General features: G+C 46.2%; 1 protein-coding gene across 4 annotated transcripts in view; it reads left to right on the forward strand.

The window, feature by feature from the left end:
- The window catches only part of PPP3CC (protein phosphatase 3 catalytic subunit gamma), a 98740-nt gene extending 85358 nt beyond the window's left edge, over positions 1–13382 (forward strand). For 2 of the 4 annotated variants that reach the window (XM_063138940.1, XM_063138941.1), the window contains 2 exons: positions 5772–5801; positions 8125–13382. In XM_063138940.1, coding sequence (XP_062995010.1) covers positions 5772–5801; positions 8125–8300 — 206 coding nt within the window. In that variant the 3' untranslated portion in view covers positions 8301–13382. The remainder of the gene's footprint in view (positions 1–5771; positions 5802–8124) is intronic. The other 2 variants (XM_063138942.1, XM_063138943.1) reach the window with 1 other exon arrangement.
- Positions 13383–15073: the final 1691 nt, after the last annotated feature.

A 15073-nucleotide genomic window follows, 5' to 3' on the forward strand; every position in this document is an offset into this window, starting at 1 on the left:
AGATTCCGAGATTCCCTTTCCGAGTACGGCTGAATGTTTTTAGCATTAATATTTGTGCTGGTCTCCAGCCTGGAGCACTTGTGTATCCGGTGTGTTTCTTAGCCAAGTTATCCCAGAGTGCAGAGATCAAGGTTTAGGGTGTGTCCAGACCCACTCAATCCTTGCATTTGATGCCATTTCCCTATTGTCTTCCATGGATCGAAAGCTAATCCTCGCATGTTTCCCATACACAGCCCCTTCTTCCCAGGATTGAAGGCATGCTTAAGGAAAAAAACAAATAATGAGAATGTAACCTTTACACAGTTGCACTCACTCACCTTAACAGCTGTGGTCCAGATGTGAAACTACTAAGAAAGTTCTGGTCGTAGAGCATTCCTTCCTGTCATCCAGGATTATTCCGTAGCCAGACTTAGCACCTACTCAAAGAGATAAACCTATGAAATTAACTGTGGTTTAGATGGGTGCGTGCCATGCATTAAGCCCACCCTTTTTCAAAAGCAAGCAAGAACCTTGGTAATACAGGAAAGGGGTTTAAACAACTGCTGTGCCATCTCCTCTTCCCAAGTCTTCTGTCCGGGTGCAATACTTAAAGGTTTCAGCCCGCAGTCATTCTTAAACAGCCAACATGAGGGGTGTGAGACAGGATTTTGGCCTATCCAGCGCTGGCCAAAAGAAGGAATTGCAAGAGGAGTGGCTATGTCAGCTAGGAAGACTTTTTTTGTACCACGATGTCAGCAGGTCAGGTACTTCTTCCAGGTCAGGCTTGCTCATGACCCTGACCAATTGGAAATCCAGCTCTTGCTACTTCCTATGCTGTCTCTGGGCTATTGTTTTCTTGCTGTCGCTTGGCCTCATCCTGCCCCTGAACCCAGCAGGGTCAGAGGGTCAGAGGATGACACAAATGCTTATACTTCTTGTATAAGCATTTACAAGTCGTTGTGCACAAAAATGTGTAGCATAGTGATTTACCATAGTGTGCAGTGTGGAGTGTGCTTCTTCCTTGTGTGAATATCAGTAGCAAGTCAGCAAACATCCCCAAAACCTGCCATTCTTGATGCACCTTAAGGGGCGTCCTCTGCATACATCATGAAACGTGTGATGAAACTTTAAGCTACTACAGCTGAAATGCATTTGCTCCTAAAAATCCTTCTCTGAGATACATGGTGACATACTGAGTATTTCAAAGCCATATTTCACTGTTGGCCTACCATAGTATTTAATTTCTTTGTATCCTGGAAAGATCCTCAAGGTGGCTTACAGAAAACAATTAAATGCAATTAAACTCTTTAAGCTATTAAAAACCTTTCAACAAAACATTAATCCACCTGCATATTCTCTCTTTTTAAAGAAGGTTGTTCCCTTCCAGTATGATTGGGTATTTGTCAGTTGACAGCTTATGCTCTTTTGTACTCGCTGCCTGCCAAGACCAAAGTAAACAAATGTCAATAAATCTAAAATCGTCAGCTTTCATAATTTTGAAGTGGGATTGCATTTTCAGAACCGGACTAAATTTGAAACATTGGCAAATTGCAGATAAGTTTAATTTTTTAAAGAATATAGGAACAATGTTATAATAAACTAAAGGCCCATCTAGTCCAGTGTTCTGTTTGCGCAATGGCCAGCTAGGTGCCTATTTGGAAGCCCACGAGCAGGACATGAGTGCAACAGCACCCCTCATGCATGGTCCCCAGGAACTGGCATTGAGAGCCATACTGCCTCTGGTACTGGAGGTCATCTATAGCCATCATGATTAAATAGCCATTGATAGCCTGGTCCTGGATGTGTCTAATCCCCTTTTAAAGCTGTTTTAAGTTGGCGGCCATCACTACATCTTTTGGTAGCGAATTCCACAGTTTGACTATGAACTGTGTTAAGCTGTACTTCCTTTTATCTGACCTGAGCTTCCCACCATTCAATTTCGCTGGATGACTCTAGCCAAATTCTAGTATTAGGAGAGAGGGAGAAAAGAAAAATCTCTCTATCCATTTTCTCTTCCCCATGCTTAATTTTATATGTTGCTGTCATGCCCCTCCTTACTCGCCATTTTTCTAAGCTAAAAGCCCCAAACGTTGTGACGTTTCCCCATGGGGGAGTTGCTCCAGCCCCTTGATCATTTTGACCTTTTCAGCTTGGCAATATCCTTTTTGAGATGCAGTGATCTGAGCCATAAACAGTATTCCAAATGGGATCACACCTTTGATTTATATAAAGGCATTATGATATTGGTAATTTTATTTTCCATTCCTTTCGTGAAGATCCACGGTATGGAATTGGCCATTTTTCACAGCAAACACCCATTGGTGTTTTCATTGCGCTACCTATCACAGCCCCAAGATGCCAAGCTCCAAACACATACTTTCTATTTTACCCTGTGCGTGCAACGAAATATGCCCATGCATTCCTCTGTAACGCTGTACATGTTTCTTCCTATATTGAAGCAGTATGCATATAGGAGTGGAGGGGGCCTTAAAAAGTATCAAAGACTGCTAATCTGCTGAGGATAGCACTGATCAAACTTGCAATAAGCCATTGTAGGTCAGCTTTGTGGGGAATCGTGACTGGCTGCAAGTCAGGAAATGAGTTATAGTAACATGTGTCTCTAGAGGGAACCCTGTAATCTAGTGAGTTAATCCTTTTCTGCTGCCAGCATTTGAGCCTGGCATTGAACCAGCCCAGTTTCCTTTCCCATTGGTATTCAATGACTTCCTGGTGTGCCCCAAATTGCTTTGCACGAGGGAAGAAAATTCTATCAGAGTCCTGCATGGCCGAAGGAAGTGGTAGTTTCCCAAGATTGTGGAACTTCCTTTCTCACGGGGAGGGAGAACTCCCTTTTTCAGGCAGTTCAGCGTCTTTTCTTTAATGGAACAAGAAATCAGCAGATGATGAAGTAGCTGTCAAGAGCTCCCTTTACACCTGCTTGCTTGAGTTTTGCAATAGGTCAGACTTAGGGAACCATATTCTTCCGTGACTGATGAATGTCTAATAACGTGGGAAACTGTTGCTGCATCAGGTTTTCCATCTACCTATAAACACCTCGCACCCAGGTGGTGCATTAAACTAAAATAAAACATTTGAGTTTTGCTGAGCTTTGCATCTTTACAGTTTCTCTTTGCGCTTCAATTTCAAAAAGCGCAATGACCACCTAGAACACCTTTTCCTGTTGCTTTCTTCTTGTTTCTCCATCACATTGAAGCATCACACAAACTTTGTCCTCTGCATGAAATTCTCCCTTCCTCATCCTCCAACCAGCCCTTAACTTTGCACCTCCCTGCCTCTTTCTTCGTTGCTTGAATTCTGTCCCCCTTGTACAGTTCCCTAAGCATGAGCTCTCTTCGCCCTGCTTTCCATTCCCAGGTCTGTGTCTCCGTTCAAATTGCCTTTTTGTAAGAGCTTCTGATCATTCAGCTTATATTGGCTCTTCTGCCAAAATAGTCTCTCAGCCTTGCTGTTCTGCAAAGGTGCTTCCTCTCATGCTAATCTCACGGCAGTTCGGTGAGGTAGATCAGAAGCATTGCCATGCTCGACGGAAGCCTGAGGTTCAGAGCTGGCAAGTCAGCCCAAGGTTGTACGAGAGGACTTGTGACTCAGCAGTGTTTTCAGCCTAGGGCTTTCAGATCCAATGCTCTTTTCAGGGAGGAATTCATTCTCCCCTAAATAAATTCATTCTTGTTACAGGAAGAAGGGACTCCCTTCCTTTATCATTAATCTCTGGGCTCTGTGATGTTCTTTTAAAATGCCTGTGCTCTAGGAGTATGCTAGTGTTGTAATCCAGCTCCCACCCCTACCTCAGAAAATAGAATCTGATGTATCATTGCTCTACCCTAAGACAGGGTGGGAAGCTCCTGGGACACCCACCAGGGGCCGGATGATGTCAGGGGACAGCCCAACCCTCTGACAACATTGGAGTCTCTTCCCCCTTGTCAGTGGTTGGAGATTTGAGTGGGCTTTCCCTTGCCAGTGCTAGCATGGGAAACCCTCCTCTTATCTCCGATAAGGGATTGGAGATGAGAGCTGGCCTGCTAGTGCTAGCCTTCCTTAGTGCTGACATCAGGAAGGGGGCATGCCTGTCCCAGGAAGCTTTGCGGGTTGGATTGGGGACCCCAGCCAGCCAGCCAGATTAGGTCTGTGGGCCAGACGTTACCCATTTATATCTGAAGAGCCTCTCACCAAGGATGCTCTACTCAGGTATAGAGGCTGCTTACCTTCAACAGTTCCAGCACTGAGGAGGAGTTTAGATCAATCACATATACAATGCCAGAGAGTTCAAGCTGCTTTCCAACAACCAGAAAAAAATGTTTGATGCCAGCATAGCCCATGAAGGTAGTTTCTGGACATGCCAGCTCTTGCAAGTAATCTGGCATAGAAGCTGTGTACTGTGTGCTAGAGAAGTCTTGGGGATGATCAAACACAGACTCAGAGGAGGTTGATGCTCTGCAAATAGCAAAGTATCCCCAAAGGTGGATAGAAGTATCTCAGACTTGAGCAGCTTTTGTGTCAGGACTCCTTTGTCAAACGGGAATCATCCACAGCTGGATCCTTCTGGAAGGACTCAGTCTTTCACCCTGCCCTTCTGATGTCCTTTTCAGTAGAGCGCAACTGCAACTTTGATTTCCCAAATATGTCCATATATTTGCCCCTTTCACCCCACTCTCTAGAGCACTGGATCCAGAACACAGTTCCTGAATGGTTTTACACCTGAGGTCAACTCTCTCTGTTTGAACGATGTTACAGAGTACAGGTCTGAGCAACAACCAGCCTGGAGGCATGGTCCTTGTGGGTTATAGACTTATTTTTGTGCATGTAGCAGTAGTTGTATTTCTCCAACACTCCATCCTTTTAAATGCAGCCCTTTGACGCCACATGTGAAAAGAGCATTCCAGCAAAGGTTGTTGGGCCAAAAGCATAAGACTCTTTTAAGAGTCGCCCTGTTTGATCAGACCAGCAATCCATCTAGCCCAGCTTTTTACTTCCATCAGCAACTAGCCAGATACCTCTTGGAAGCTCACAAGCAGAGTGTGAGGACAACAGCCCTCACTAGTGGTTGGCTCGACACTGTTCACAAGCCTATTCAGAGGAACATGGACGTTCCATTAAGCTAGCATGGCCGATGGCAAATCACAGTGCTCTGGTTGACTGTCAGTTTGGATCCACACCAGCCCAGGGTGCAGGAATGGCCCAGTGATGAAGTTGCCCAGACATTACCTATTTTATTTATTTTAGAAGTTAACTTGTATGCATAAAACTGTTTGCCTTGTTGGGAACCCAATTCTGGGAAATGTTGCTTAGCTCTAGCAAGAGCTGGCATGTCCAGAAACTACCTTCATGGGCTATACTGGCATCAAACGTCCTTTCTTATTGGGAACCCAGTTCTGGGAAATGTTGCTTAGCTCTAGCAACATTCTGCTGACGGCGACTGCAGCTGCTAATTAAATGCAGGAGTGTGAGGTGACAAGGGGGTGTTGTTCCCCAGTCCAAGCACTTGTGGAAGAAGCTGCCGCCAAGGGTGCTGTTGTATGCTCCTATGTGCTGTTTTCATGGGTCTTGGTGCAATGACATTTAGCAGCCTTTTTGTGTAAGAGAAGCTAAATGCCCATCTGTGTCTCTGCCCCATTGCTGTCCTTCTCTGCTGGCTGGCCATCTTCCGAATCCTCTGCTGCTGGGACTTGGGTGTGGGTGTGGGTTTGTAGTTCTCAAATGGCCGTGGTGTTGTTACATTCACTCACTCTTTTCTGTCTTCATTTTTGCATGCCACTGTTCCTTCTGTATTACAGCCACAGTAGAAGCAGTAGAGGCACGGGAAGGTATGGCTAGAATCTTGCGAGAACCGGGATGGTTTTGTGTGTTTTTTAATCTTTTTTTCCCCCTCCCAAGAGCTTTATTGTCTGCAGTACAAAAGCCTTTTATTCTTGCATCACCAGAAGTGGAGGGGAGCTGAAAGGGAAAGGAACACTGGCCCTAGCGCATACCCTCCACCCCTGGGGTCCGCCCAAGCAAGAGCTCAAAGGCATCCTTGCAACTCTCGGCCCTGTTATGACTGCTTCTCCTGGCTGGTCTTCATCATAGTGTTGGGACTGGAAGGAGGATAAGTCTGAAGCAGCCATGGTGGTGTAATGCTCCTTGCTGTGGCTTTTCCTTTTATGTGGGTGAAGCCTACCATTCTCCGTTGGCTTCAGAACTACCGCCTGGAGTTGGCTCCATCCCTTGAGTCTCCTGGGAATGCTGCATCACTGCGACAGAATTGGGGCTGGCTCAACCCAAGCAAACATGTTAGCTGCCTAGGGTGCCACCATGCAAAGGGCACCTCGCATGCCAGAAGCATCATACAAGTCTCCATTTTGTCTTTGTCTGGAATGGCCTCCATGAAAGATAGATTCAGATATTTTATTTATTATTGCATTTATATCCCGCCTTTTTTCCTCCAAGGAACCCAAGGTGGCATACATAATCCTCCTCCATTTTATCCTCACAACAGCAACCCTGTGAGGTAGATTGGGCTGAGAGTCTGTGACTGGCCCAAAGTCACCTAGTGGGTTTCCATGGCCAAGTGGGGACTAGAACCCGGACCTCCTGACTCCCAGTCCAGCACTTTAGCCACTACACCACACTGGCTCCATTTAATTATTTTATTATTTTATTTAAAACATTTGCATCCCGCCCTATATCGTTAGGATCTCATAGAGATGCCTTAAATGATCTGATGGTTTAGTCCATCTATCCCACTATTATCTGTTAAAACTAGCAAAAGCTGTCAGAGTTCTGGGGGCGGGGCAGAAATCACCCCAGCTCTTTTTCACTGCAGAGATGACAGCAATTGAGCCCAGGGCTTTTGCGCCCGCTACATCCGGCTCTCTGTAGGTGCTGGAAGGGCACTCCAGAATCAGTGCCCTCAACACAATCTGCCCTGCAGAGGGCAACCTAAAGCCTTGAGACAGTTCACAGGATGCACATCTTGGTTCTGTTCTTGCTGAACATGATGCTGTTCATGGCACTCCGAGTAAGTGGGGCGCACATTCAGAATACATCTAGGAAGCCTCTGTCCTGGTCTTCTGCTTCCCGACGTTGACCTTCTCCTTGGATGGTCTTGTTAAAGCTGTAATATGGGATTAACCAAATTGTTCTGCTTCTCATTTGCAACAATGCTGTGGCAAGAGTCTCTGGGCAAAATTGGTGTCTTCAGCGGAATTTATACTCGGCAGCAAAATTAACCGTTGTAAATCCAGCTAGCTCTTCTGTTGAAAGCAATCTGCCGGAGGAGCTCTTGTGCTCAGCTTGGAAGTGATGGCGAGCACAAGGCTGTACTTAATGGGTGAAGGGCTTTGCCATATCTGACGCTTTCCTTTGCATTCAGTTCCTGGTCATGCAAGATTTAAAATATATACCAGACTGCTTTTTTGATCCAACGATTAGTTCATTCTCCCTTTTTGTGGTGTTTTGTGTGTTTGTGGTGTTGTGCTGCAGTACGTCACTATGATTTAGTCCTCACTATTATTTTGGTTTTATGTTTTTCAGCTTTCAAAAGTATGCTGCTGTTTCACTGCACTAATGCCTCGATTATTGAGCACATGTCTGACTTGCCAAGATTAGATGTGGGACTGTGCTGAGTGAAAGCCAAATACTAGGAAGACCACCCTTACGCTAGTAGTTCTGCCTAGAAACTATTTATGCTGGAGACAGACAATTGGGTTTAAGAGAGTTGAAGGCAGTTTGAGAGGGCCTCTCTTCTCATAGTGGGTACATGTATGTCCTTTCCACCCAAGGATGCTTCTGGTCAAACAGCTATGGGAAGTTTTCGAAGCAATATAAAAACTAATCAAATCAGTTTCACAAAAGACCAAAGTGGGGTGAACGTGCACACTACAAGCAGAAATCCCTCTTTCAAAACGTCTTCAACTCTGGAGGGGAAAAAAACAAAGCAGTTTCCAGCCTGTCTTTTCACGTAAGTGGTGAAATAGCTTTCCGCACCAAATGTTTTTTAAACAATCCCAGTGCCCTCCCAAAGTCAGACACATGCTCTGTAGCCACAATCCTGCTTAGTAGCGGAGTGGCGTGCGAACACGCAGTTCAGCAAACCAGCCTTGGAAATGCCACCAATTCATTTCCACCTCCTTCCTCCCCTTACTCTAGCCATCCGTGGATTTTCGCCACAGCATAAGATTCGCAGCTTTGAAGAAGCCAGGGGGCTAGATCGTGTCAACGAGCGCATGCCGCCCCGCAAGGATTCAAAGCACCCAGATGGGCCGGTGAACTTGACCTCAACAAACTCTGCGGAAAAGAACGGGACAGGGAAGAAAGCCCAGTAACAGTTCAAGCCGCCCAGTCTGTATCACTAAAGGATCCAAAACTTAACGAATTCTATTTATTTATTATGAAGTGGGGGGAGGGGGGGGAGAAACCAACTTAGCCTGGAGGCACATCCATAATCCAGTTTGCATCCATTCTGTAAGAGAGGTGACCATTTTGTAAGTTTTTTAAATTTTATGTTCAATATATAAGAAGTCATCTTTTTTTTAATTTAGGAATGGGTCTAAATACTAGTGCATATATAAAGTGTTGTTCTGTACAGATGGCCCCTTCCCTGCCAAAAGGGAAGGAGCCTGTGTTGTGGGAGGGAAGCAGAAAACAGCCCAGGGCGACTCTCCTGTCTGAGTCATTGGAACCGTTTTAACCTATCCTCGTTTTAAAAAGTGGCATCTTTGATTTGAAAACGACATTCTTCTCCCAGCTTTTGCTGTTTCCCCCCCCCCCTTCTATTCCTCACAGCATCCGATGCTCCAGCAGTTGACTTCTATTAAAGGCATGTTGCATAGGGCAATTGGTAGATTCTCCTTTTTGGGACCCTGTGTTAGAAGCAAATGTTGAAATCCAGCTCCAGATAAATTGCTGGAACTGGGGAATGAAACTCTCCCATCTCCTCTCTTTCTCTCTCTCTCTCTCTGCCTCCTCAAATGTTCCCATTGCTTTTCCCTTCGGGAATCTGGTTTCAGCAGAGAAATAAAAAAATCTCTTGGAATAAACCAATGGGTGGGCTTTGATGAATGTGATCCTGTGGCCTCCATTCATCTGAAAGTCTCTCTGGCTCGCTCGCTCTTTTGCGTCCACCCATCTGGCTGCTTGTATTTTCCAGGCACATAACCATAAATGCATCAGCATCACACAGGTGGGATTTATGTTGGCTTCTCCGTGCAAAAACAACCTGCACAGATTGTCCTGGAGTTGTGATTTTAATGTGAAAACCTGTATGAGATTAGTATTTTGAGAAAGAGGCCCTTGCCCTTCTTCCCACATCCTGCCTTTCACACGCACTGCACTAAAATGGCTTCATAATGTGAGCCCCAGCAGAAAATAGTTCTGAGCTGTGCCTGTCCAGGGGCTTCCTGCATTCCCAGTTTTAGAATTGTGAGTGGTGTGGGAAATGTGAGCTGTAGGAAGAAGGTACAGTTTGGGGTGGAGTTCTGCACCAATAGAACTGGCTTCCTTTATCTGGATCATACCACCCGCATTGCCCAGCCTTGGGGTATGAGGACAGGTGGAAAACCCGCTCAAGCTAGGAATGCATGCTTGGTTGGGGGTGTCCGTTGGACTCCGAGAGGACCAGCAGACCTAAAAGAAGACCTATGCATGGCTTCTGCATGAAAATGGACAGAGCTCTCTTAAGCTGAGTACTAAAGGCTTCTCAGTAATCTCAGGGGCACAATCAACCAGTAAGAGCTGCTGATTCTTCAGCCTCCATAATAATTGGGGAAATTACCTTTCGTATGACGCTGGAGTCGTTGGCATTTTGGCCAGCAAGCGTGGGCTGAATTTCCATGATCAAAGCATCTTCCGTCCGCATTAGCTCAAGGGGCTGGGAGCCTGCACTCCTACCATGTTCTGCTCAACCCTGCATCTCCCTGCAGGTTGGACTTGGAAAAGTCAGCCAGCTGTTATTGCTGTGAACAGGAGCCACCACTGCGTCCTCCGCTCTCGCTGCCCCAAGCTCGTAGAAGTGACAGCTGCTTCACGCTATCTGTGAAAAGGGTGTTTGTGGGCAGGCACAGATCCCTTAATTCAAGTTTGCATCTGGCAAAGCAAAGCTTGCCTCTTCCTCAAAGGATAAAAAACCTTGACGGCATGATTGCTCAGTTGACTGAATATCTCCGTCTTGTTGTTTGCCAAGTATTTTAAAACCCACCAAGGGTTTTTACAAATGCAGGGAACGTGTTTACTGCAGGCTTTAATCAAAGCCCGCAATTGTCCTTGGGGTGACTCATGAGTAGCATTCTGTAAGGAAGGGAAGTATCTTTTCTCAGCAAGAAGAAGGACACACGTGGGTGGATGTTGCAGGTGGAAAGTTGGGGTGGTAGTTAAAGCTTAGGAGAGTTGGGGTGACCCATTCTCTTTTTAAACATGCAAGTTAATGGCCAGATGGCCCTGCACGGGGAACCCTCTGAAGACTTGAGAAGAGCAAATTTAGGAGTAGAACCAGTGATTGGTCAGCAGCTGGAGCCAGAGGTCTTTGTTCTGTGATGGATATGTGTTTTCAGTCCGAGTTGGAAGCAGGGAGGGGGTGTTATAATGTGCCAAAGAACAGCAACTGAACAGATGGATTGTGCATTGACGAAGGGACCCCTGAGTGTGGATTAATGAGACTGATACGTTTCCGTTATTCTAACTTTGATGGAAACCAGGCCATGGTGATGTTGGTGGCGTCGTTTTTAATCCAAACTTGATCATTTGTTGGAAGGAGGTGCAGATGCCTTCTCCTTGGGATTACCTCACTTAGTTCCCCCGCCTCCGTTTGTGGTATGTTTGAATTGGTCTTCCACCAGCAATTCTTTCGTCCACCCTCTTCTGGCTTCATCAGATGGAACAATCAGGCAGCGCAGGTCAGGGCAGAACCTCCAAAGGATGTCACTTCTTTCCCCAGTTCAGAAGCCTCCTCGTTCAGAATTATGACATTGGTGGGTTTATCTGCATTTCAGAGCAGAGGTGGGTGGGTGGGTTATGTCCTCATTGCCACCCTTTTTACATCAACTGCTGCTTTGAAACTGTGTGAATTTTATTTGCGTTAAACTGTGCATGCCTCCTTTCACAGCGGGGGTCGGAACCGCTGCCCTTGCGCTAAGAGGGCCTGATGTGGAGGGCCTCCAGACTGAGAGATGCAAACTCTTATGGACCATCCAGAGTGAAGGGAACTTGCACCTTCATGGCACGTACTTTGGGCAATGCGGCTGCAGCCTTTCCGCCTGCTCTCATGATGCTTCTGGGAATATGTCAAAACTTCCACCCAGGGGGTTGGGCCTTCCTTGTTCATTTACATAACATGCAAATGATGGACCTCCCAGGTGGGTGCGTGGGAGGGATTATGAATTATGTCAATCTGTGTGGAAGCCCAACCGTGGATTGGATGGAAGTCTTCATATATCCCAGGGAGCCACGTGGAAGCCATCAAGGCAACCATATCACCTGAATCTCAGCCACAGAATTCTGGATCCTTTCATGTCTCATTTTTTCTTGGTGTCAGGAAGATACAGCCAACGTCTCCCTGCTCATCGCTTTTGGGAAATGTTAATTCTTGGCAATGGTGTACACGTGACCCTCTTTGCCTACTGGACAGTTGTAATTTTGCACACGGCCTGCTTTTTTATTTAAATTGAAAAGGCCCATGGGCCCTAAAATACCAGGCTCTTGGCTTCTCCTTGCAGACTGGCTAGGTACATCCTGCAGCTCCTTCATCTCTTTATACCCCATTTTCCTTTTTCTCCTCTCGAGTAAAATGGTGACCCTAAAGCCACTGCTTTCCTGGTGTGGTGGTTTTTGCTCTGGAGACCTGGAATGATCTATCCACCTGGTCTCCCTCCTGCCCACAAAATAGACTCGCCTCCTTGGATTGCACCACATTTGAAAAACGGGCGGTGTGACGGTTTCTGAAATGCCAGTGCCAGGCAGCCCCAAGTTCTGTCACAGAGAGGCCCCAGTCTCTGCTGGAGCAGCTGTTCCAAGGAAGTGTCATTTCTGAGGCAGGAGGAGATGTTCACTTCCACAGGCAGGAGCTCTGGGTCCTTTCCCTTCCTTTCAGGATCACTCCGATGCCCTCAATTTAAAGATCCTATGTTCCGCACAGAAAGACCACTGGCTGTCAGGCCAAGCCTAGGTTCTGGTTGCTAAGGGAACGGTAGCACTGGGGCTTCTTGTTCGCTCAGCACAGCAGCAGTGATCTGGAGGGGGGCTGGGGTGAGCAGTGGCATGGTTTGGGGGAGGGGGCATTCATTTCCCCCCCCCCCATTAGGTAATGATCATTCTGTAATACGTCTTCAGCTGCCTGCCTCCCTTTTTCCTGAAGGAGTGAGTGAAATTCCTGATACTTTAAAAACAGCGAAGTGGGTGACAAGGGGCAGACCTTGGCCTGGAAGAGGAGCAAACTCTTGACATCTACACTCCTCCCTTTGAGTTCCCTTTTCTCTCTCTTTCCGTCTCCAGTTCTCCCTTTCCTTCAGCCCCCTTAGCAAAGAGTTGGAAATGCAGAGTTGACACCAGCTTCCAATGATCAGCACTGAAGCCTTAACGCTTGCCTGCTTTTCTTTTGACCTGGGAAAGAGAGACACAGCCCCTTCCTGGCGAGGAGTTGGCCCCGGCTTCACTAAAGCCAATGTGACATTTCTTGGTCCTTTAAACAGAATACAGAAGCTGGGGAGAGCACCTTGGTACATGTTAACCACAGTGAAGACTGGGCCCAACTTCTGCCTTAACTGTGGTGAAGGACCGTGAGTGCATGCAGAATTCGCACAAGAGAGGGCAGGGATTAGGGGAAGGAAGCGTGATGTTCCTTACCGGCTCCTGATCTCTTAGCCATGATGAAGAGATGGGGATGTTTGCACATACAGCAGCCCTCAGAGTGATCTCCGGTCATAAGATAGCAACCCAAAGATCCAGCGCTCCAGAAGGGGCCTCCACTAACCATGTTAAAAAGTGGCATCCCGGTTGTGGCATGCAAGTGCTGCCGTCCCATGTTATGCCTGTAAAGAGGAGAATTTGGTGTTCAAAACGGTGCTGGATTGCGGGGTGTGTGTGTTAAAAATTACGTGCAAGTACTGGGGAAACCGACTTGGGTCGATTGTCCCATTCCACCTTCCTTGGAGATGTAAATGCCATAAGGGGTCTTACTCCTCCTCTTCCCACCCCTCCCACTCCATTCTCCTCTGTTGTGGTGGTGGTGTTTTAATTCCAGGGACAATCTTGAGCGATGGCAGCGGCAAAAAATTAAAGAAACAAAAAGCCAAGAAAACAACCCGCCAGCCCATCAGATTCCAGAGTATTCATGGCTGTGTGCACTGCCCCCTTAACTGTGAGGTTGCCTAAAAGCAGCCTTTTATTTTTTAAATCGTTATCTTGCATGATAAAAAGCAAGGTGCATGTAACAAGGAGGGGAGTCCACAATGGGTCTTCCAAACTTCAGGAACAAAGGTGCTTTCACCTCCTTGAAGAGAACCTCTCCTGCCATGGTGCCGCAGCCCACTCACCTCTCCCTGACTTAGCTAATCCAGCTCGATTCTGCAACCTACTCCAGAGCACCTGGCCAGCTTTGCTCATCCCAAACAAGGTGGAATTGCAAACCCCCAGGAATGGGTGGTGAGGGCTGAGGTTCTTGATTCTGAAGTGATGTTTGCCCATTGCCTCCTTCCTTTTTCTTGCTCTTCTTTTTTTTTTTTAGTTACGTTTAAAGAAGAATGGTGAAAAATGTTATTTATTGGCAGAAATTATTTAATATAATTTCTCTTTTGTGAACAAGGAATGAATTTGTTAGAACTGTCTTAATGTTAAAAAAGTTAAAAATTAAATGACAGTTGTTTGGCTCCAGTGTCGTTTTTGGGAGTGCTTGAGAGACGGCTTGGTTCAGACGTTTGCAAAGAGGAGTTAAGCCCCTTTTATGTAACTAACTTTTCCAGGTTGACAAATTCTTAAATGGCACTAGGCGGACTGCCTCTCCTGCTTGGGTTGAGATTCTCTTTGCCTGGGGTCACATGAGGGAAGAGGCAATGGTTCCCAAAATAGCAAACTGTTGTATTGAATAAATGCAACCCTGATCAGTTGGAACACCTGCTGAATAATACCAAATACCTAAACCATGGTTTGGTTCGTTTGAAGCCTCAATGGGGACACCTTTGTAAGAATTAGTAGAAAGTCAGTACAAATCACTGAAAATTGCCTTCTTCTCTTCATCGAGATAAAGACTGGATTTGCACAATCTGCTAATCCACACTCAGTGGTTGAGTATGGGTTATTGTTGATCCATGGGTTAGTGTGTTGTCTGAACCTAGGACATTTTCTGCAATGTGGCGTGTTGACCATGTAGTGTGGATTATTTTTCTCAAACAATCCACCTAAACCCATGTTTTGTTGTTAGGTTGTTCAGGATAGTTAACAAGCCACCCTTTGGAAAACGTCCTGGGTTCATACTAACCCATGGTTCAACAACAGCCCACACTTAACTACTGAGTTTGGGTTAGCATGTTGTGTGAACAGCCCCAAAGTATATGCTAGTCAGGGCTGAGGACTGAATAACAAGCAGGGTAGTCTAAATACATCCAAGAGTTGCGACCTTCCTATATTCTGGGTTTCTCTCTCCACACCAATTTCTCTGCTGAAGAATCCCTGTGTCTTGAAAAGGATTCTGGAGTGCTGGACCTCTCCATTTCCCTGTACAAACTAAAACTGCAATCCTTTACACACGTACTTGGGAGTATGTCCCATTGAATTCAACAAGCCTGACTTTGAAATAAACATGTATAACACCAGGTTCCTAAAGTGCCTCTAAAATGCATTCCACATTGAGGCCAATGGGTTTCTGGTCTCTGGAGGATGGTAGTTGTGTCTGATGAAATGATAACAATAGCAAATCTTTGCTGGTAGGCAGTGGAAAGGAAGCTCGCCCCAGCAAAGCTGGCCTTTCCACTGGATTTTGCACAGATCCCCGGAACAAATGCACACAGCTCCCAATTTGGAGGGTTAAGCCCAATTTTATTCAGGATAAGGGTAGGATATACAGGATTAGCATTTCAAACTGATAAAACATGCAGATACAAATAAGAACCCA

The sequence above is a fragment of the Elgaria multicarinata genome, chromosome 12, assembly GCF_023053635.1.
Source record: "Elgaria multicarinata webbii isolate HBS135686 ecotype San Diego chromosome 12, rElgMul1.1.pri, whole genome shotgun sequence".
Classification (NCBI taxonomy): domain Eukaryota; kingdom Metazoa; phylum Chordata; class Lepidosauria; order Squamata; family Anguidae; genus Elgaria; species Elgaria multicarinata.